Source organism: Pseudorasbora parva, chromosome 10, assembly GCF_024679245.1.
Source record: "Pseudorasbora parva isolate DD20220531a chromosome 10, ASM2467924v1, whole genome shotgun sequence".
NCBI lineage: Eukaryota > Metazoa > Chordata > Actinopteri > Cypriniformes > Gobionidae > Pseudorasbora > Pseudorasbora parva.
This window is the reverse complement of record NC_090181.1, coordinates 13254484-13279662: the sequence shown is the minus strand read 5'-3', so window position 1 is coordinate 13279662 and position 25179 is coordinate 13254484. Positions and strand designations below refer to the sequence as shown.

At 39.0% G+C, this 25179-nt stretch overlaps 1 protein-coding gene across 1 annotated transcript in view; it reads left to right on the top strand.

The window, feature by feature from the left end:
- The window catches only part of ush2a (Usher syndrome 2A (autosomal recessive, mild)), a 274001-nt gene that overhangs the window by 238648 nt on the left and 10174 nt on the right, over positions 1-25179 (top strand). The window contains exons 61-64 of the mRNA XM_067455206.1: positions 3794-4148; positions 18391-18618; positions 18698-20217; positions 22213-22534. Of these exons, the coding sequence (XP_067311307.1) occupies positions 3794-4148; positions 18391-18618; positions 18698-20217; positions 22213-22534 (2425 nt within the window). The remainder of the gene's footprint in view (positions 1-3793; positions 4149-18390; positions 18619-18697; positions 20218-22212; positions 22535-25179) is intronic.

Genomic DNA, 25179 nt, shown 5'->3' with positions numbered 1-25179 from the left:
CTAAGACTGACATGGCACGATCACATCAGAATGCTTTGCTCTGCTTTTACAGAGGCATCCTTCAAGGAGAACAGGGAGTGATGCACCGGGGAGTAGCCAACTCTATCATTACGCTGCCATCATTGCCCTTATGGTCGGAAAAAACACAGCCGGCCATGCTCGAACCTTTATTGGCGCACATTGTGAACGGCAATTTAAACCATTCAGGTTTTGACTTGACGGATTCCAGACAATGATCAGATTTAACCATAAATTGAGACGTCTCCCTAATGTTTTTGCTCTAAGGATGGCAGCGAAAATGGTGTTTATGGTATCTACGTGAGCGTGTGATTAAGTATGTGTGTTAGCAACAGGGTAAGGTTTTAGTCAAGGGCAGCGTGGCTGTTGACCAGTGTCATTCATATGCAAGGTCAGATCAGTCTAAGCCTGCATAAATCTTAAGAAAATATCATTAGCATAGCCACAGATGCCGGGGCATTCCGACGAACGCATGACTGGATTTCATCTTAGCCCTGATTTGGGAGCGGGATAAACTCTGGCAAATACATCACATTCAGGGGGCAGCGAATTCACTCGTGGCTTAAAGGACTTGGTGTATTATTCTATCTGCTCATCTTAATACCACAGATCAGCGCTGCGCTAAATGTAATCGGTTTAATGTGCTATTGTGTATGTATTCAGCTCATTGGAGGTTATCTGAGATTGTGAAGTGTGTCCCCTCCTCTGAGATGTTTGTCCTCCACACATTTAACTTATATTACACAGGAGAATGAGGTATTACCTGGGAGAGTCCTTACCTGCTGTACAGAATTTTTTGTAAATCACTTTTCTAAGAATACAACCGTGTTCATATTGCAAGCATGCAGTAGATGTAGAAGATGCTGGTGAAACAATAGAAACATTAGGGGTTGAACGAGTTCAGATATTTTTAAGTCAAAATCTATGTGTTTGAAGTGGAGTCGACGTTGACTAGTTGCTGATGATGTCATTAATGAACAAATAAGCCCGTACCTCGAGCTGAGACTCGAACGCAGGTCATCAAGCCCACTGATCTTAAGACTTCTATGTTGCGTTCTTGCGTTCATTAACTAAACTCTGGATTTTAAGTATGTAAAGTTTGCAGCTCCAATTATTGCAGTAATCTTGCACAACTTTCTTGAATGAAAAATGTATAGATGCACACCAGTTTGTTATTGCAGGGACTTTTGATTTTCCAACCCCTAAACATGACACGGAACAAAACAAGCTGTGATTGGTTGCGTTTAGGCCTGTGGCGATAGTCAATAAATCAATTAATCGCACGATAAAAAAAATGAGCTCGATCATTTTTCCGGCCGCGATAATTGCCATTTGCATGCTTTTTTGTTTTCCTCGTCTATCTCGTTGACTGTGCGCGCCTCGTCCGTTTGGGGAAGTGTTTATACTTTAATGACGTGATGAGACGTCATTCTCGGCCAGCAGATTCGTCTGGAACTCGTGGCTCTTCGGTTGTAGAGCCACGCGCAAAGTTACGAAATTTGACGTGCACAACCCCAAGCAAAATGTGTTCTCGCGCACTCCACGTCGACGTCATTTTTGCCGCGCACAACGTCACGCTCGAGCGTACGCGTCATGTATAAACGAGGCTTAAAGCTACACTGAAGTTTGATAAACGCAAGTTAATTCTTCAGTTCAATCTTTGTGTGCTAAAAAGGCACATAAGTTCCTGTAGAGATAGCAATACACATTCTCCTTTTTTTCCAAATAAATGAAAAGCATGTCATCACTGTATCAAAATATCACTTTCCTCAGAAATGGTCAAGTTCAGACCATTGTTTTAATACTGTATCCGAAATTGTGGATAATTAATGTATCATATGCGGAAGTACATTTCTGGATTAAAAAAATAAAAAATAAATAAAGAACCATACAGAACGGAAAACCATGACCCTAAAACCGTGATACTAACCGAACCGTGGGTTTAGTGAACCGTGCCGCCCCTAATATGCACCTAAAACACAATCATCCGTTGCAGTTTTCATCCATTTTTTTAATTGTTTTTGGTATTTATTCAAGTGCATTTTTTTAAACAGACTGAGAGTCCATTGCTTTTATTGTTTTTGGTGGTTTTGTTCATTTAAAATGTTTTCCATTTTAAGTGTTAAATAGTCTTTAGAAATTAAAGTTTATTGATCTTTGAAAAGGTGTACCTGCATTTTTATGCCATTTTCATTATTTTAGATGAAAATGGTCTCAGAACGACAATAGTATCGTTTGTCGCAATAATTTTTTGGCCAATTTATCGTCTAGCAAAATTTGTTATCGTGACAGGCCTAGTTGTGTTACATGTCAGTCAAATATGGGCAGTCTCTTGGCCAATGAAAGCTGCGAAAAAGTCCAGACCTTCTTCCGTCAGTCTGATGGTCTGGCTATGCAAGACTATATGGCATATGACACAGCGCTGCCAACAGTTATTTTTTCTCAGATTTCTGCTTGTTCTAAACCAGATAAAGATAACATTTAAATGAACGCAATCGTGAGAGAGCGATTACATGTGTGAATTCATTCTACCTGGCAGCGTCTACTAATAGTGAAGCTGTGGGTTTTAGTTACTAAGAAAAACATGCTAGAACATTTCAGCTGCTAAGCTATTTTATTGATATTTCAAAACAGTGTTGACAATACATTTCTGCTCTTCTTAAAGTTTCTGTGTGTGGTTGATCGGCACATGATATGCAAGCTATGCTGCCTGTGTGTGTGTGTGTGTGTTGCAATGCAGAAGCGCATTAGTTTAGAACGACGGTTCACTTGCGTGTACAATACGTTGTTTAAAACATGCATTCTCCCTATCAATTTTAAGCATTCAGATGGAATAATCAAACATGTCTTGTGGAGCACTCTTGGAGTATGCATTTATTTCTCATTTTAACTGTTGGAAATGGTGCATAAAAAAGTCGACTTAAAAGATTTCTTATCCTGTTGCACCCTCCTAAAGGCCATGATCAGCGACTAGGCGACGTCAAGCTTAAAGCATCATGGCAGAGCATTTAAGTTGACTAGTCGACCAGTCTGTGCACTGTAACTGTAACCATTGACATAATTCAAAACAAGGAGTTTCGGCCACAAGAAAAAAGATGTTGTTCCTTCAACATAGGATCTTGAGGCCACAACTTTATTGCTTCGTTAAATGATTTTGATCATTACCTCAAAAAAATTATCTCATGGCCATGACAAAACTTAGTGAACCGAACATGTATCAACCCACATGTTTAAAAAATAAAATGCCAATTACGATGTTTACTTCCTGACTTCCTGAATCAGAAGGTCTTGTGTTCCAGATGCAGTGTCGGTATGTGTGTGGAACAGACTGCTGATCGCAGCTGTGTGCTGTAGTTTAGCACCATGGTGTGAGTCGTTCTTCTCCCCTGCCAGTCTCTGTTTGGCTTTATTTTAATGCAGTGGGTGAGATTAGGTCGTTGCGGTGCGAGTGGGGCCGGCAGGGGCCACATTAGAGCGGTGAATGTCATTTTCTCCAGCAGCATGGAAGCCAGGCCTCTAATGTGGAGGAATTAACGAAGCTTGAGCAAAGCCCAGAGCTCTGCTTCTACTCCTCACCTCCTCTGTGTGCTCTTCCTCCTCTCTGCATCCTTCCTCTAGCATCCCTACTGGATTTGTTTGTTTTTGGGCCTCATTTTTAACTGGAGCTATATTTGAGGGTCTTTGAAGAAGCCGTTTAGTGTTCTTGTTGTCTTTCATTCTATAATAAATTAAGTATTTCTTGATTTTCATGTAATCTAAACTATATTCCCTCTAGACGACCAGTTGGAACTCTGGAGGAGCTGTTGGTGTTCATCTGGACCGAAGGTCCCCTAGAGTTCATCGATGCCTCAGACTCTCTTCTACCATTCAGCGAGTATGAATACAGAGTCACTGCTGTGAACTCTAAAGGCTCAGTTTCCAGCTCATGGACCTCCGTCTGCACCCTAGAAGCAGAACCTCAAGGTCTGGATGCACCCTCGGCCCACCCCGCCAGTGCCTACTCTCTTCAGCTGAGCTGGACCCAGCCTAGCATTCCAAACGGAGTGATCTCAAAGTACAAAGTGGTGTACCAGAAACTACCCAACGATCCTACGTTCAACTCCACAGCTGTTACTGCTCTTACAGTTCGGGTAATACTCTTGTCTTCCATCAATTTGGTATTCTGTCCATACACTGTGTGATAAGTTATAAATGTTCCATGTGCAAAGAAGCAAGACAAATGAGTAATGGGCCATGAAATAGCACCCACAAAAAAGATTTTGCACAAATCTATCAAATGAAGAGGCAACACTTACGGGGAGACCTGTATCAAAGAAACTGTTATCTGTGATTATTGTCAATCGACAAAACTATGCTACTGTTTTTTTGAGAGAAGTTGCACAGATATAATGCTACTTTCTAGTAGTAAGTAGTTCTACTTTCTGAAAAGTAATATATTAGATATATAAGACAATAAAAGGGAGACTAAACACACAAATAACAGAATTTTGTCACATTAAATTAGGTAAGGTGTCACAATGGCAATTAAACAGCCTATTATAGTAGTTCAAATTATTATAGTATAGTTGGGGTCAGTAAGATTTTTATTCAGAAAAGACCCATTAAACTGATGCAAAAAAGAAACATTAAAGACTTTTAATAGATCATGTGACACTAAATTCTTGAGTAATAGCTGCAGAAATGTCAGCTTTGCCATCACAATTGAAAATGTTACAAATCTTTTGAATCTTACAAACTCTTAAATGATTTAAATTCGCAAACATTTTAAATACTTGACGAAACACCCTTGTCTGTAAACACATTTCAGGCTTTCAGTTATAAAAATGTAACTGAAATTATATTTGATTACTTGGTTGACTATAGTTATATTATTTGTTTTGATCATTTTTTTCAATTGTGTCTTCGCCCATTGTTGTGTTTTTGATTGCGATGGATTCCAGTTCTCAGTTGAGCTCAAACAGCTGAAGTTTTTCATTCTCCAGCATCAGCATCTGTCTGAGATCATCCATCAGTGATCAGCCCATTGCTTGCATGTTTAAACAGATTCCTCATCCGCTGATGTCTCCACCTATAAAAGTAGCCGCTGTGATTCATGGCGTTCTCGTGTTTGACACTGAGGAAAAATAGTGTGCTGCTTGCCTCGCAGATGCTCACAACTGCATCACGGCCAAATTAAAGGCTTCAGCTTGAGCTCCTGTTCAAAACAAGTGTGAACAGAGCCAGCTTGCCCCCTGACAGCAGCAACACCATAGGGGAGGAAATCCAGAACCCACGGAGGAGTTCAACTTCTCCCACAGAGCGCCAGATAGATGCTTGCCTAATAGACAAATTAATTATTTTGATAGCAATTAATGAACGTCACCCAGGATAGGCCTTTTATCAGCACCCCTCTTTTCTTCGAGAGTAATTTACAGTTCCGCTTCTATTCTCTTGGCAGTCCTTTCAGGTTTTCTTGACCTCCAGAGGTCGGCTTCAGTGGTGAACGTGTGACGTCAGTTTGAAGTTAATCAGCTTGTAATTAATTTTCCATGTGTCCTCAGCCCTCTTGAGTTATGACCCTGGCCTCCGCAAATTTATCATTTTGCAAATTGTACATTTTTACAAATTTTATTATAGTAAATCTGAACAGAATACATTTTTGGAAATAAATATAAGATTCTATTACTTACTAAGGCTGCTTGAAAAATAGCCCAAGCATTTTCTGATTTTGATTCCTAGATAGTAAAATAAACATCATAAATTTACTTAATCACCAGTCAAACAGCACCAAATATCAAACCATTATTTTAAATGTGCATATATTATGTGTAATTATTTTTTTTATATTTGCTGATAATATGTAATACCATCAGGGCTCGGCAGTAAGCCTGTCCATGTGCGTCAACAGCGCAACCTTGTTGCCATCAGTTCATTATACATTATATATTATTATCCACTATTGATTGCCACTTAAACTAAATGAATGCAATAATCATTCTTGCATTATGGTGATTCCCTAGATATGGTTTTTGTTTTTGACGTTTTAATCAAGCTACTTGTCCGGTCGGAAAAGTAAAATTCTCTTCAAAGTCTCTTTAAAAAATACACATAAAAATACTAAAAGCGTTAATGTCGAGCCCTGATTTTTAGTTTTTTATCACAATCCAGCCCAGGATTTTAGAATATACCACTTCCTTTACCCATACTGCGCTGAGTTTTCTCATGTTCATCTGCTGAAGACACTGTCCAATCACATACCGCCTGCCACGGGAAATTGTAGTGTGGGTATTAGTGCAATTTCTCACGGTTACATTTATAATCCATCGATCCTGCAGAATCTTTTTTGGGACACTGACTTTGTGCTATATCAGCTGTCCGCCTGCCATGTCAATACTTGGCCTGCAGTGGGGCATCATATTGATTTTGCTGTTGCCAACTGTTGAGTGGCTACAGGTTAATGTTCTCTGGTGGAGTGAAGTTGTTTTTATATCTGAGAATGAAGGATTATACAAGAATTATGAAAAATAATTATATATATTAATACTAATGTATTATTATTACTGGTATATTATAATGTATTATATAATTAATAATAATAATTTGTTACTTTTCTGAGTACTCAAAGCATTTTACATGGCGGGGGGAATCACCTTAACCACCACTAATTTGCAGCATCCACCTGGATGATGCGATGGCAGCTATATTGCGGTAGAACGCTCACCACGCACCATCTGATTGGTGGAGAGGAGACCGAGTGATGAAGCCAATCGGTATATGGAGATTATTAGGAGGCCATGATAGACAGAGGCCAGTGGGCAAATTTGGCCAGGATGCCGGGGTTACACCCCTACTCTTTTTCCGAAGGAAATCCTGGGATTTTTAATGACCACAGAGATTCAGGACCTTGGTTCAATGTCTCATCTGAAGGATCGATTATTTGTTTGTCCTTAAACAAATAATTGGTTTGCAATATACAATAATAGCTGGAAGTTTTATGTATGTCTTATGCTAGTTATAGCAATAAAGAAAACTTGGTATGTTCTAGAAGCAGAGGCTACATTTATTACAAAACAAACTTAAAGAAACAAAACAATCAGAATGCTAGAAATCGAAGGACTGTGAACAGAACAAACAACCTACATAGAATCTCCCCTTGTGGTAATGAACATATTAATTTATATTATTAGTTAATATAATATGTTATTAAGGAATTAATACATTATGACACATTTATCTAATAACAATTTAATGATTACTTAATCTATTAACACATAGAATCTTCATTAGTTGCTGATGCAGTAATCATTAATAAATGGGTTAGTTCACCATTAGTAATACATTAACTCATGATTATCTGTGCATTAATTAAGCATGAATTAATACATATTAGTGCACCCGAACAAAACAAACTTAAAGAAACAAAACAATCAGAATGCTAGAAATCGAAGGACTGTGAACAGAACAAACAACCTAATCTTGACCAGGACAATGAACAGACAATGAACTTTAAGAAACACAGGGCTTAAATACAAGAGCAAATGCATTTTCACACCTACAGATCGTTTGTTTTGTTCTGAAAACAGGAATTAATTTAACTTCTTGGTTCAGTTCGCTTTCAAAAGGTGCACCGAAATGTGTTTATGTAAGTCACATGTGAGTACAACTGTCCTCTTATTCGTCAGAGTTTGCTCTGCGTCATCCATCAAGATGATTTACAAGTTCGCTCCATGAGCTTAAATGTGGGGTAAGTGCTTTCTGGTAACCGTTGTTGATATTTCAAATCACCAAAACAAACACGCCCCTACCCCAAAAGGGTCTCGGCCCATATATTTTGATAGCTCCGCCCCACACTAACCTTGTGGTTATGGGTTTTGAATACATTTTAAATTGGTTAATAGTCATGTGCCCCAACAAGTAAATTCATAACATAATGATACCTTTATAAATCATTAGCTAATGATTAATTAAAGCAGACAACTGGAAGTTGAAATGCATGGCTTTGACCCCTTGTGGTAATGAACACATTAATTTATATTATTAGTTAATATAATATGTTATTAAGGAATTAATACATTATGACACATTTATCTAATAACAATTTAATGATTACTTAATCTATTAACACGTAGAATCTTCATTAGTTGCTGATGCAGTAATCATTAATAAATGGGTTAGTTCACCATTAGTAATACATTAACTCATGATTATCTGTGCATTAATTAAGCATGAATTAATACATATTAGTGCACCCGTATTGTAAAGTGTTACCAAATCACCCCTTCCATCACAAAAACAAACCGTTCTCATGAACAGCTCGATAGCACACAAGCACGACAGTCCAACTAATGAACATATTACAATTATGACAAAAAAAGTGTTATAGCGAGCACAAAACACAAACCGTTCTCAATTAATTGAACGGGTCTTTATTATCGCTGAAGTGAGCGACATTACGATCGCAAATAGACAAAAAAGCGAACATGACACACGAGCATATTCAAGCAAAAGCCAGCATATATTAGTTCTCGGCTAATGTCCGTTATGTGTGTCGTGTGTTTTGAATAATGACGGGCACTGAGCTCTCTTCTCACCATCATTATTAGACACTAGGGGTGTGCATTGGCACTGCCTTCACGATTCGATTCGATTACGATTCACCAGGTAACGATTCGATTCAATTCGATTCTACGATGCATTGTGATGCATCAAAATTCTACTGCACACAAAGCACATTTTTCATCAGTCATGAGGCAATACAAGCAGATATTAAACAACAGATTGTATTGGCTGCTATGTGTCTCCTGTATCTTTGACATAAGTTATTAAATAAAATAAAATGTAATTAAATAAAATTAAATAAAATGCAATTAACCCTTAAATGCATGACTGTTTCACCAAATTCTTACATATTCAGGTCGTTAGCGACCCAGATCTATATTTAACATGGATAGACCTCTACCTGTCGTGATAATATATAAAACTCCTGATTTTAGAGTAACAGCTACAGAAGAATAAAATAAAACCTATTTCGTTACCTTTTGGAGCTTGGAAGGATTCAGTTTGAGCAGATGTTTAATACCATCATCATATGACCTCGTCAGAGCTCGTTTACCAGTACTTTCAGCATCTGCCTAATATTCGCGATCTCCAGCATATTCTCCAAACTCATTTTCAATGTCTTCAAAATCAATATTTTGATCACTGACAGCTTCTTGACCACATCCATCATCAAGAGACAGTGACACTAACATATGATTGTGTTTAGTACTTGCTCTCTGAAGTAAATCACTAACCCATTTCAAGTTTTGCAGATTATAATTATTGTTTCGTTTTCTGTCAGAGGTAACTATGAGTGAAACGTCACTTCATCATTGGGTATCAGACATTGCCACCTTGTGGAATAAAGGTGAATTGCGCCTGGAACAGGAAGTATTTGAAACTTCACAACTTTATCGTCCGCCAGAAAATAAACAGTGACATAATCGATTATGGCACTTTGCCGCATCGATGCTGAATCGTTCATGCCCCGCATCGCGATGCATCGCCGAATCGATTATTGTTGACACCCCTATTAGACACGCCCCTTACCTGCTCATTGGCTACAAGTTTGTTATTGGTAAATGGACTGCATTTAATGGACTGTTATTGTACTCCGCCATTTTGAGTCCATTTTGTAAAACGGTTTTGAAATAACAATTACCCCACCTTTAATGTGGCTTTATTTGTAACCGTCGAAATGCACATAAACACTATACGAATGTAGCCGTCATTCCCGCAGTTAAATTATGTACTACATTCATATTAATATTGCAGCAAATTGAAACACAATCTCTCTGGATCTCCCAGCGCTGTCTAGAGGTTAACTGTTTCAAGACTCAAACACTGTCAAGGCTTCATCGGGACAACTTTCTCACATAGAGAAACACAATTACACAACATTTTAAGATGAAGAGTGAGTCTTTGGTTTTCAACTGTGATAGCTAATGTCCTCACTCACATAATCAGACACTATTTCTATTTATATAGTACATTTCCTGTTATGAATTATAATACCACTTGGTTCGTTGGTCTGTTGGGTCAGATTGCTTTCATATCTCAAGAGTTCGTTTGCAATCGGGCCATGTTCCCATATGCATAAATGAACCGACCCAAGGGAGAAAATGCTCAGGTGTGAAAGCACTCTAATTAATGAAATGAACATCCGATGCGACAGATAATTAAACAATATAACTAAGGCCTGGTACACACTAGTGCTGCATCTCAATTCGCCTACTTATACTACGTCCTAAAAGTATGTACTCTTTTTGTGAAGAAAAAGTATATACTTTTGAGTGTGTGGCAGAAAAGTATGCAAGCTTCAGGACATACATCATCACCATCTTTAACGGACTCTGTCGCTTAGTTACGTGCATCCCATCACCGTTTAACTGCCCTGTCAATCATCGTCAGATTCGTCACAGTTGAAATCCTCCACATTTAGATTAATATCCTACCGTATCGGAGAGAAATGTAGCCGCACTTTGATCTGCCATTTGTTGGCCTTTAATGCAGAGTCTCCTCATGTGTTTGCATTTTAAATATAATGATGCATCTAAAAGTTAATGGCCAAATGTGTCATTACAAAAATTCATAATGCTACTGCAGGTGAAATATAATGTGGACAACACTGCATAAATATATTTTTGTCAGGTTAAATACTGATAGTTGGTCACTCAAAACCCTTTATCTAAACTTCTCTACTTAACCGCCGGACTCGCACATCCACCATGTTTGTAGTTTTTTTAACAATTTTTATCCGCCTTTGTAGTTCTAATCGAATCCTCGTCCAACTCGCAATGGGTTGTGGGCAATATAAGCCATTAAGAGTGTGCGTCGATCTGTACTTCGAATTCTAACCGGAAATAGTAAACCGTCCGGGTATGTTTGGAATACTCTTTTCAACATACTACAATTTGGGGCATACTAATTCTATTTTCGAGTACTATTTAGTATGGATAGTATGCGAATTGGGACGCAGGGAAGATGTTTTTCACATCTTAATCAGTTTTAAAACTGTGGAAGGCCAGAGACATGAGGGCTTTTAAACGATTTTAGCATTATAGAACTCTGAATGCACACACTATAAGATTTGTCAGGACCGCGAGACCACACACCTGACATTTTCACAATGAGATGAGATCTCACAGAGATTCTCAAGATAAAATGTGACTTGAGAAGAAAAACAAATGGAGGATGATCGAAAACGTCAGCTGGTTCTTTTGGCTTTTGTTTTACAGGAAGAAAACAAAGGAGGAAAAAAGACAATGGGTGATCTTCTTTCTCACTATCCTTTCATGGCATGTCTGTGGTTGCCAAGTTTCAGCTATAGAAGCACGCCACATCCGGTTGGTGAAGCTGGCTCGTTCTCATTGGCTACCTACCGTGGGTATCAGCGGCAGTGGCAGCCTGATCAAAAGTCAGAAATATCAAACATGTTTGGGCTCCGATGTGTTTAGGAGCAGTCAAATAATCGTAATGACACCACACAATTGAGGATTTTTTTGGACAAAAGGTTGAATCGGATCACAACCTTTGATCGCTTCGGGGTGCAAATCGGCTCAAAATTAAGCTTGAAATCTTCAAGTGTGTGGCCAGCCTAAGGAAACAAACTGAACAAAGACGTGATAAACCCAACCAAAACTAAAACAAACACAGATAAACCCACATGAAATGTAGCTATATTAAATAATTATATATTAAATTGGTTGATGAAACATTGATTAAAATTTAAATAAAATGTTTACAAAATGAAATTAACTTTAAAGAAAAGCTTCCTACAAACCATAACTTAATGAAGTTATCGAAATAATTTCTGACTCACTTCATGTCTTTTGCCATACTGCGCATCTTATGTCTTACTCATGCTGTTCACTTTTCACAATCAACATAAATTAAATAAAAAAGAACATTATAATATTTAAACAAGTATAGTTGCCTACAGAGATATTTCATTCATCGGATTTGAGTGAACGTAGTTTTAATGGTGAGTGTGAGTGGATAATGAGCGGAGCGTCTTGCGTCTCGTAAATGCAGAAATAAGCCATCATTTTATTTGTAATTTATTTGTAACTCTTTGTTGTATTATACATTTATAATTTCTATTACATTACCACTAGGCCTACTAATAAACAATCTCTGGGGGCCCCAAAAGTGCGTGGGCCCTTAAAATTGTCCTAACCCCCCTAATCACCCCCACCCCACCCCCCTCCCCTAAATAAAATTCATTTAAATTCTTAGTTTGATAAATATATATTTTTATCGTGGAGGGCAAATAGGTTTTAATAAACATTCCTAAGTGTTCATCTTGAAATATTTCTAACAGTAAAAAAGGTATTCTTGTGTTTCAAGATTCAAGATGACAGAAGGTATGTATTAGATTTTGTACTATGAATTTTTAGCTAGATTTGATCATTTTAATAATTTAGAGGTATTGTATCAAAATTTGTATCAAATACGATACACCAAATAGTATGTTTATGACCCAAGCATTGTAACAATGTTGGAATGTTTGGGTCATCCCCGCTGAGCTCTGACCATACTGTAGGTATCAAATCAATCGAAGACTTTTGTGATAGATGTTTGATTAAGATTTAGAAAGGATTGCTTGACACGTAGGATGTGGAGATGAGTCAGATCATGGAGCAGATGGTAAATGTTGTTCAGTAGCTCTTCAGCAGAGAGCAGAGCTTGTGGTCTTCTGTGGTCTGAGCATGCCCATCCTCTTTTTTGGGGGGTGGGTGGGGCTGCTATTGATCCCTGACTGTGCTGTGTGCCGTACCTCGTGCCAGTGCGTGTGATTAATGTGGACGTCATGGCGCTGGGACTGAATGAGGCTACGGAGCACAGGCGGTCTGAGCCGCCAAAAGCTTCCTCCCTCACCATGTGTGCAGACGCCCCTCATTACCGAACACTTATCAAGCCTACATGAGAGATTAGGCAGGCCCAGTCACAGCCAGCACCAGACCCGTCCCATCCATTCCTCCCTTTCTTTCCCTCTTCATCTTTTTCGCTCTCACACTTTCTCTTCCTCTCAACGCTATAGCCTTTTTCCTCTGCTTTCTGTACATACCTTCCACCGCTCTCTCTGTCTCTCTCACTCTCTCTCCCCCTCCTGATCTTTCCAGATGTTGCTCAGCAGCCCCATGAGAACCCCAGCGATGGGAGATGTATTAATACATCCTATTGATTAGATCAGGACCCCTGACAGTCATTTGCAGAGATACCATCTGGCTGCTGTTCCAATGCCTTCACCCAAACAGGACGTGACACCTTATTAATCTCCACCGCCACTCTATAGATGCTTCGCCTTTTGCGCACAGAAGCCCGACTCTGTCGGAGTGGCAAGCGGAGATGCAGGCGGACCTGAAGGGTGCAAGAAATTAAGGTTATTACACAAATTGAGCCATATGGTCCAAATATTTCAGAGCTGAAATTTACTAGGCAATAAAAATTGCTCCTGCCTTCCTAATGGTGTAAATTACAGTTTAACCATGGCTCTAATGATGTCCTTCTGCTGCCTGTAACCACTCTAACATGAAGGACATTGTTTAAAAAATGCTCAGGAAAAAATGGGGGGGGGGGGGTGAAACTCTGGCAGCATGTTTACAATCTGTTAGTTTATCATTAAGAACACAGTGAAGAGTGCATAAACATGATGGTGGAGTATTGGACCATGTCTTTGTGTAGACTCGTTTACACACTGTTGAAGTGGAGCCGAATGATCCGAGCAGAACCGCGAGCAGCTCGCTTGGGCCCTTGTTGAACTCATTTGCTGAAAGGACAAACAAAGGGGAGCTCTCGATGGTCTGCAGTTTTTGATTGTGGATTCCTCAGAGCTTTCACAAGTTTTACTCTCATCTTCAGATCAGGCCGATGACATAATGTTCTGAGCAAGTTATATCTATAACTTAAAAAATGTACTTAATATCTATAACTTAAAAAAAGTATTTATATGTATTTATGTATTTATAACTTAATATCTATAACTTAAAACATTTATTTATAGGTGTTACTCATAGCCTGGAGGTTTTGACATGCTCTTTTTTTGTAAATTCAGCTGTCAGCTCAGGAGTTTGAGAATGTTCAAGTTCAAATCTGGTTCATGTCATCCTGTTCTCCCATGGTTTCCTCTCTGCCGCAAATGTATGATTGTATACACAATCAAGCCAAAGTGTATTCAGACATCTTCAACATTAGCACAGTTTATTTGCTGTAGATTAGAAAATGGTAATAAAATATGTCAAGAACTTAGTCACACTGTGTCAGAACAAATGAATCTTGATAATGTTAGATAACATTGATAGAAAGGCATGTAATGGATTACAATCAACCAATTAGCTGTCAGCTGTTAAATGTAACTACACAGTTAGATAATACCAATTTAGGTCAACCAATTACCAAACAATGCTTCACTTTGTTCAGTCTGTGGTGTTAAAGATTGCATTAGCAATTAAATAAAAATGTAAATATTGGTAGAGTCTGCTTTTGGTTTGTAATAATAAGTAAACACTCTGGGAGTGTCTGTTAAATCTAATTTCTGATGTTAAAAGCAAAAGTTAGTGGCACTTGACTGTGTTTGTTTTTATTTTCTTAATACAGTTTCCATTATTCACAGTTCTGATTGTCACGCATACTACATACCACAATCAGAGGCGGTAAACGGTACTTTCCTCTGTTTCTGTATGTGTGTGTGTTTGCGTGCATGAAGGGTTTGCTTCATCAGACACCAGCCCAGTCTGAAGAACAGCTGAGTGATTCAAGAGCCCTCTGTCTGATTGAGGCTTGGGTTGAACAGAACTTTACATCTAAACCACAAATAATTAATAGTGTCAAGGCATCTCAGGAACTGGGTACTGCGGTGCAAAAGGGTAGATGTTTTGAAATGCTGCTTTAAAGTCTCTAGACCCTCTCAACAGTTAAGCTAAAGTGTGTGAAGCATGGTTGCCAGGTCTTTGCAATAAAAGTAGTCCAATGGCCAGTCTAAAGTATATAGCCCAAAAATAGCCCAGTGCATTTTTCTCCATTATGCGGCCAAAATCTCCAGTGAATTTGTATGCCTGTGGGGTGTTTTTTAGAGAAAAAAATCATATTTACAGAAGTGGAAATCAACCCACGGGTAAAAAACGTTACACTTGGCAAAAACTTGGCAACACTGGTGTGAAGGAATGGGAGCAATGGAGATATTAACCTCTTACACTCAGGGCCATTTTTGGGGATTTCCGCCTGGATTTGGACTACCCAAATTGAAAAACCTCTCATTCACACATACAGTGGTCTAGGTTCAAAATGTTAGTGTCATTTTACAGGAAACCCTTTGAAGTTACATAAAACATTGCTAAAAGTGATAAACATGTAAGTATATGTTGTCTAAGCTGTAATAACCCCCAAAAAATAGGCGCTTTTTGATTTTTTTTTTTTTTTTTTTTTTCATAAATTCATTTTTGAAAGTGTGTAACTCAGGCCTCTGCTCTAGGAACCTGCAGACCGTTTGGGATATCCACTAAATTCCAGATAATAGTGGAAAAAAGAAGTTTGTCTGTGTCATGTTGTATGACAGATTTATTCAAATAGGGTCTGAAGGGATGACCCCCCTTTTTTCCCCCTTTTTCCCCCTTTTCCCCCCTCCCCCGATCCTGCTACCCCCCTCCACCACCCCCTCTCATCACCATATACAGTGATATAAATGCAATGTTCCAGTGTCATGCAATATTCCAATTATACATGCTGGAAGCAGCCCAAACTGTCTGCAGGGTCCTAGAGCACACAGGGCCTGAGTTACACACTTTCAAAAAATTTATTTATATTAAAAAAATCAAAAAGCGCCTAATTTTTTGGGTGGGGTTATAACAGCTTACATAACATATACTTACATGTTTATCACTTTTAGCAGTGTTTTATATAACTTTAAAGGGTTTCCTGTAAAATGACACCAACATTTTGAACTTAGACCACTGTATGTGTGTATGGGAGGCTTTTCAATTTGGGTAGGCCAAATCCAGGGTGGAAATGGCACCAGAGTAATTTGGTGTAAATACATTACTTTGTGTAAAACAAATGCCAAAGTGATGCATATCTCCAGACAGTAGACTCTAAGCTTTCATATGGGACCACATATGACATCATAGCTCCTCCACAGACATTTAAAATTGACAATATCATTCCCGTCCCTGTACAGAGTCCACGGATAGTTCACCAAACATGAAAATGATGTCATCATTTACTCATATTGTTCAAAACCTATATGACTTTCTTTCTTCCACAGAACACAAAGATAAATCAGCAGATGTGTCATTGTTAGGTTTAATGTCGCTTTTGACTCCATTGACTCAATGGATGGATAAAAACTTTATTTAGATTATTTATAAAATATCTCCTTTTCTGTTTGACAGAAGAGAGATAGCAATGATATTTTTTAAGGTGAACTACCTTTGAAAAGGACAAGAAATGTTGGTCATCAAATGGTTTTGAAATGTGCATCATGAATGTGTTTCCTCACTTTGCAGATTCAGTATAGAGAAGATTTGCACTATATTCAAGCAACTCTGTGTGTATAATTTGTTTTGGTTTTTTTTTTTTTTTACATTTGGGGATTTTCGGAGATGAATGATAATGTTTACAACAAAATGCATCATTGCATCATTTTATCTGTCTAAAATTCTCATACATTTCTGAAAGATTACGAGTGCAGGTTACTTAAAACAAAGGCTCAACTTTGCCAAAGGCTCCATTTGATGCTTTTTGATGAGGCATTTCCAGGGCCCTGTAGCTGTTAGCATGATACTAATAAAATCCAGCTCAGGCTGAAGTCAGCAGTGGCAGGCCGGGACAGTATGTCTACTGTATGCAAATGAAGCAGTCCCACACCTTTGAAGGGTCAGGAATCTCCACTTTCATCTAATCAGCATAATTGTTGTGACAAATCCACATGGTTATTCTTAATTAAAATCATCCCCTGGCCCAAGCAGCCCCCAGCGCTGTCACAGGAAATAACACATATGTAAGCAGCTGATGAGACAAGGGAGACCTGTGCTGAGTTGAAAGATAAAAAGAGGAAAGAAAAAGGGCTTTAAAAGGCTTCTTTCCCCTTTACAAATGACTGATTCCCTGAGCTAACACTAAATGTGCTTCTGCCTCTGATACCTCTTTAATGTTTAAAATAGTGAGGCCTCTTTCTGCCTTAATTATAAGAAATACGAATTAGGTGCTTTTGTCCTGAAGAAGAAGCATGACTGCTTTGGCTTCCATATAGAAGTTCACACATTACAGATTTATTAACAGTGCTGTTTTGGGGGGTTAGGCCTGGTAAACCCCATATTATAATACGGGGACGTGTGTGTGCGTGCGTGCGTGCGTGTGTGCGTGCGTGCGTGCGTGTGTGCGTGTGTGTGTGTGTGTGTGTGTGTGTGTGTGTGTGTGTGTGTGTGTGTGTGTGTGTGTGTGTGTGTGTGTGTGTGTGTGTGTGTTTATAATGGTTTAAATAACTGACACATTCCTTTTTGAAACAAGAAATGTAATGTTGAGAATTTGATAATTTTATGAACGGTGGATCTATGCATACTCAAAAGACAGCATAACCAATTCTCTTAATCAAAACTTAAACACTTCCCATTTTAGGGATCTGTGCCATAAACATTTATTTGGAAATCTATAACAAAAATCAATTCTCTTAGTCGCTTTTTAATGGCTGCCTTGAGTATCCTGGATGAGCGAGCGCCTGCTTGTTAATGTCTTGGTGGCCATGTTTAGGAAAGTGTTTGATAGCATTGCCATCTAGGGGCAGGACATAAGTCTCTGTGCTGAAATAAAGTGAAATGAAACAGCTGTCTCTATTGACAATGTGCATATGTTTGCTGGTTTATAGTCCAAATGTTCTCAATTTTTCAACCACGTAAAAAGGTAGGGTTTTAAATGCTTCAGTGCCTCCCAGCGATGTAATTGATTGTAGTGTACAATCTGCATATGGATATTAGCGCGGGGTGCTGTAGTTTTACCGTTGGCGGTGAGAATTATGTGGTGTTGTTTTCTTTTCTGGTCAAATGAAATTTTATTTTCAAGGAAGGAATCTATTTGCAAAACTAATATTCAGCATGGATGCTGCATTACTCCATTTAAATATCATTTTGTCTTATGCTTTTCAATATTGATTTAGCTGTTTTTGAGCCTTCATGTTGTTAAATAAAGCTTTTTTGTTTTGTTTTCACAATTTTATTTGCATTATTGATCTATTCATGATTACTGCATTCATGAAAAAGATATATAATGCTTTTTTTAATTAGTTACTTATTTTTATCAATAATTATAATAGTAAAATTTCTATGTATAATACCAACTATATTTGTGTCTTTTGTGTTGTAGGGTAACATGTTTCAGGCTCATGTATTTGGGTTGGAGCCGTACACCACATATAATGTGCGTTTAGAGGCAGTTAATGGAGCAGGTCAGGTGTCTAGTCCTTGGACCACTGTTCGGACCCTTGAAGCCTCTCCAAGTGGCCTGGCTAACTTCAGCGTGGAAAAGAGAGAACACGGTCGAGCACTGCTGCTACAGTGGGCTGAACCAGCCTCTCCAAATGGAGTCATCAAAGTATGCTACCCACAATAATGGTAATATTGCAATATCATGCTCCAGAACCTGCCATCATTTAACATATTTATTTCCACAGATGTACAACATCTTTAATGAAGGTAACTTGGAGTTCAGCGGCCTTGCACGTCAGTTCCTTTTCCGCCGCCTGGAACCGTACACGGTGTACACACTCGTTCTCGAAGCTTGCACCGAAACGGGCTGCACGAGGACAGCACCTCAACGCATAACCACCGAGGAGGCCGCCCCATCCTCTCAAGCGGCCCCTACAGTACAGCAGGTCCAATCCCGCAGCGTAGTTCTCCGTTGGTCTCCACCTGCCCAGCCCAATGGCAGGATCTTGCAGTACCAGGTTCTGGCTGTAAGTCTGGAGGATGGCAGGCTACGGAGTGATGAAGATGACTCCTTGAGAGCCAAGATTGTGTTCATCCAGAACGACACCCAGTCTAACAGCTTTTCCTATAATATGTCTGGCCTTCTGCCCTGGAGCAGGTACAAGTTTCGTGTGCGCGTTTCCAATGCAGCAGGATATACTGATAGCCCCTGGCTCACGGTTCACACCAAACAAGCTCCCCCTAGAGGATTGGCTCCTCCGGTTGTCAGTCATATAGAGGGCAAGCCTAAGGAAGTCTTTGTAGCTTGGACTCCTCCTTTGGAGCCCAATGGTGTTCTTCTGACGTACAGGATTCAGAGGGACAACGTTGGCTTCCATTTCAGCTTCGACTCAAGCGTGTTCAACTACACTGATGTGGATTTAATCCCGTACACTCTCTACAGTTATGCGGTCATTGCCTGCACCGTGGCTGGGTGTGTTACCAGTGAGCCGACGCAGATCAGAACATTAGAAGCGGCCCCTGCTAACGTGGAGCCACCTGTGGTGTCTGATGTCACTTCCTATTCATTCAATGTGTCGTGGACTGTTCCATCCATCCAGAATGGTGAGATTGTGGTGTATATTCTCAAAATGAACAACGAGGAGCTCTACCGTGGGAAACGGTCAAGTGTGCAAGTTTTGGATCTACAGCCACACGTTTCCTACAGCCTCGTCTTGACGGCCTGCACCAATGGCGGCTGCACTGCAAGTTTGCCCATTCCAATCCAGACCAGAGAAGCACCGCCCTCGGGCATGCCCACCCCTACTCTTAAAGTCACAGGCCCTGAATCGGTTGAAGTCACATGGAGAGACCCCGTCCAGACGAACGGAGTGATCATAGGTTACGAGCTCCGTCGAAACGGGAGCCTTATATACACTGGCATGGACACCCGTTACCACGACTTCACCTTACTCCCCAGTGTCGAGTACAGCTACACCATCACTGCCAATAACAGTCAGGGTGCCGCTACCAGTCCACCAGCGATGGCCAGGACACAGCCTTCGGCACCCTCTGGTGTGGCTCCCCCCAGACTGCAGGCTCTAGGGCCATTCAGCATTATGGTGCAGTGGGATCCCCCTGCACGACCTAATGGGGTCATCATCAGCTACTCACTTTACAAACGGGACCCAGCTGAGTCCAACTTGAAACGCTTCATTTTTGCTTCACACCACAGTTCGTTTCAGAGTCAAAGTTTCTCCCTCACTGCACTAAAGCCGTACTACAGGTAACAAAACCAGCATGCAGCACTAAAACTGTTTAGTCAGGGAGTAAGGTACATTGTAAGGTAAATAATCACAGTAGACCACAAACATAAAAACGAATTGCTACTTATAAAGTGCATGTATGTATATCTGCTTTTATAATTTTTTTGATAAGTTGCCATTTTTTTATATTTTAGGTTTTCTGTGAATATTTGTGCTTTAATGTACCTTACTAACCTATATATCAGTGTTCAGCATTGTGAAATCAATGTTAAAGGGTTAGTTCACCCAAAAATGAAATTTTTGTCATTAATGACTCATCTTCGGAACACAGTTTGAGATATTTTATATTTAGTCCGAGAGATTTTGTCTCTCCATTGAAAACATATGCACGGTATACTGTCCCTTTCCAGAAGGAAAGGTAGAAAGGTAGAAAAGACCAGAAAGGTAATAAAAACATCATCAAAGTAGTCCATATGTGACATCTGTGGGTTAGTTAGAATCTCTTGAAGCATCGAAAATACATTTTGGTCCCAAAATAACAAAAACTATTTTTGACTTTATTCAAAAACGACTTTATTCAGCATTGTCTTCTCTTCCGGGTTTGTTTTCAATCCTCAAACAAAGATTTGAACGGTTATGAATTAGAATATCGAGTCAGAATTCAGATCGCCAATGTCACGTGATTTCAGCAGTTTGGCAGTTTGCCAAGCAATCCGAATCATAAATCAATACGCTGATTCATAACCGTTCAAATCTTTGTTTGAGAATTGAAAACAAACCCGGAAGAGAAGACAATGCTAAATAAAGTGGTAGTTTTTATGTTGGGACCAAAATGTATTTTTGATGCTTCAAGAGATTCTAACTAACCCACAGATGTCCCATATGGACTTCTTTGATGATGTTTCTATTACCTTTCTGGTCCTTCTGGAAAGGGACAGTATACCGTGCATACGTTTTCAATGGAGAGACAGAAAGCTCTTGGACTAAATATAAAATATCTTAAACTGTGTTCCGAAGATGAACGGAGGTCTTATGGGTGTGGAACGACATTAGAACGTAGTTTTAACCTTCAAAAAAAGCACTAAAAACTTGCCATTTGCTAGTGTTTTTGGGGCTAAATATGGATGGATCGATAAAGTCCTTAAATATTCTTTAAATGCAGTTGAGTGAGTATTTTTTGTATTTATATGTCTTGATGTACATCTTAATATACAAACTTTTATAGTTGCTGCACTAGAGACAGACACACTGACAAAACCAATAAGAGAAGGAGGAAAAGGAGAGAGAGAATCTTAGTGGGGGAGGGAATCAACCTTGAGCCTTTTCTAATGTTTCCATCCTTGGCATAGACAAAGACGGTCACAAGGAGGAGGCACTCAAATGAGGGATGACTAAAGTCTGGAGCTGTATACATATGTTGAAGTGAAAATCCAGATAAGTGGGGTGATGATAATGGTTCATCAACATTATCAACTCGCCACTCATTGCCTCTTTCAGATGACCGTCCCTTTATTCCCCTGCTCTCCTCTCTTCTCTCCCTTTTCTCCTTCAGTCTGTCGTTGGTGACCTTCTGAAGGAGAAAACTGTTCGTTGTCTATACTGTTGATAAATAACAGCACTTTTTTACCAGAATACGCACAAAAAATCTATATATTTATATTCCTAAATATTCAAAATCAATTAAAACATTTATATATATATATATATATATATATATATATATATATATATATATATATATATATATATATATATATATATATATATATATATATATATATATATATATATATATATATATATATGAAATAAATAGCATTGTACACTGATATTTTACAACCTTGTTTATTTTATTTTATTTTATATATTATATATTTTCATATATAATTATTGGTTGTTTAATATTTCTTTTTATTTGTGCATTTGTGTATATATTCTTTTATTTGTGTTTTTTTATATATAATGTGGTTTATTTAATATTTATTTGTATTATTTGTTTCTGTATTTTTTTGCAGGTACGAGGTAAGAGTGGAGGCCTGCAACCTGTTAGGCTGTGCTGCTAGTGACTGGTCTTCAATACAGACGCTTGAATCGCCCCCTACTGGCCAACCTGCCCCACTTCTGGAGCTGCAAACTAACCCTAAGGGCATACAGACTGTCTTTTTGCTGTCCTGGTCTCCTCCAGCTGAGCCGAATGGGAAATTACTGCACTACGAGCTCTACCGGAAACATGTGTTAGACACTGAAAGCCAATCTGCAACTACACTGGTGTACCGCAACTCATCTAACTCCTGCCACGATGACAAACTCCTGCCCTACACAGCCTACGAATACCAGGTCACACTGCTGTCGTATTTTACAATACAAATTGTTTAAGTGACCAATATACGTTTTTATATATTTTATACCTTTATAATTTTTTTTAATTTTTTATATAATATATTGCACAAAGAGAGATTTTTGAGTGCTTTTCTGCTGAACTGTTGTGGATAGTTGATAGAGGTTTGCCGTTTATGTGCTAAATTGTTTCTAGTCATTTCTAGGTCATTGCTTACTGTTAGTCTGTGATATTTTAGTCATATTTAAACCATTTTATAGTGTTTATTTATATTTTATTTTTATATTTTCAGTTTTTTTTTTTATTTTACTTTTAGTTTGAGTAGTAATGCTTCTGATATTTGTAATAGTTTTTAGCTATAATTTTTCTTTAAGATAACTATTTCAGTTAATGGAAACAATTTTAACAGTTTTCGTTAGTTATCAAAAAAACAACAACACTGCTATAAATCTTTCTAATTCATGATGTGACATGAATATAAAATTAGCCCTTTGTGATACTTAATACTTTATTCTTATAGTACATAACATTTTAGTCTAAGCATGATTAAATGTGCCATATAAAGCAGTCCTCAAGGAATATTTAATTAGCATGATTATTTGTTGCTGCTTGTGTTTAACGTTTTGCTCATCTATACTCTTTCATTCACGTAGACAGGCGTTTAATCTAACTCACTATATTCATCGCACCACCGTCCTCTTACGAGACCTTTCTTAATTGACAGCCTAGCCTTTGGAGCAAAATAACATTAGCATTTGACTGTCAGGCTTGAGAGGCGTGGGATGATCAGGACCAAATTGATAGAGTTTGCCTGATTGTTCCATCTTATTTATGAGCGGTAATTTATGACAGCTGGCGGGCGGAGCTGAGTGATGACGGACAAGCAGCAGGGCCATTAATCTGGGTCTGGCTGAATGCTGACGATTACGATCGAAGCCATTGAATTAGCTGTTAGGCCTCTAAAATGTACAAGTATCGGAAAGACCTTTTAATGCCTATTGGCTTTCCGTGGGGAAGTTGCTAAATATTCTGATTGTGTCGTGTAGGTCTATGTCTGCTCGTTTAACTGTATAAAATTCAAGAAGTCAGGATTCTCACCACTACCATCTTTATGTTTTTGTCCTAATGTCATGAAGTCGTCTCCCTTTTTGTTGTATTTCATATAACTTGTTCTCACACAAGGGCATGTGTCCCTGTGAAATCAAACCCATCCCATGCTAAGAGGCTACATATTTTATTGACACTTTTATGTAAAATCTTAATTAGCCTAGTGCTCATAACAGAAAAGGGAACTTTTGGCCCCGTGTCCATGACTGGGGGCGTGGCCATGGCCAATGAGGATCTGTCTCTGGGCAGATTCGCCCCTAGTGGCGCACACCCACATCCATTAGAGCTCGCTCATGAAATAGTTTTATTTTCCCGCGTTAATTACAGCTCTGTATGCAAGTGCTTCGGTGGCAATAAAACGTCTGCGCCGCATACAAGGGCACGAAGATGTCCTGGCTGACTCCACTTTAAAACGTAGTACTCATATCTCTTTTCACAAAATTCCTATCCGGGAATCGGAATAATTTATCAGTGAGAAATTAAGGTTATCGCACTTCCCTGTCCTGTGGTCATTCATAACTATGCCACTTTTCGGTGTACACACAAAATGTCACTCTTTCTTCCTCACTGTCTTCCTGCCAACGTGACCTTTTCTCTCTTTGGGCGACAAGAGGCTGTTTCCGTGATCGCACTTCTTCTCTTCTGTCACCCCGCAAGACCTCCGTCACCCCCTTGCGCCTCAACACGTCTAGTCGTCAGTTTGGCAGTGGAGTGGCTTCGGATGGGAATGTAAAATCAGCCGGTGTCTCGTGCAGTCTGTGCGTATTGCCACTTAGATCTATCATCTGGATTGATCACGGTGTAATTGCCTATTATTGAGGCTAATTTAACCCTATCCACAGGAACATCCATCTGCTGCCGCTATTATAACTGACAATCTACAAATTACTTACCCATGCAAATAATGACCCCAGCTGACCTTTTCCTACTCTTCCTGTGTAATTATACAAACAGCTCGTCTAGTAAATAAGATTACTTCACCTTTCCATGTGTTCATTTACTCCTTGATGAAGGTGAAATTTAATTTTCATGTAGATTCAGGCCGGAGTTATTCTGTAATGGATGCTGATGTTTTGGCTATTAACAACAGCAGGGCTTCGAGAGTGCAAGACTACTGACTCCCCAAAGTAGTTGAATGGGTAGTTTCCTTTTGCAAAAGGCGCCAGGTGGGTCCATCAGGTGAAGGTGACTCCTCTTTAAGAGTAGGATGGTGCCGAGTCTCCGTTCTGTCTGCTGGGCCACTTCAGAGCCGGTGTCGGTATCAGATCCGGTTTTATATCAGCCCTGTAGGTGCTAAAGAGACCACAGACATCTCAATACACTCACCTGTAGCTTTGCATAATAAAGTTCCATCCTTTTCTCAGGCATATCTATAACAGTCAGTCTCAACTGGTGGGTTACAACCCAAAAAACGGTAGCAGGTTTGTTCTGTTGCAAACAGCAGGGAAAAACAATGGTACATGTTGGTGTTGTTGTCTAGGAGGTAATAAAAAGAGAGAAAAGCCACTAAAAAATGCAAAAGTATACATAACATTTA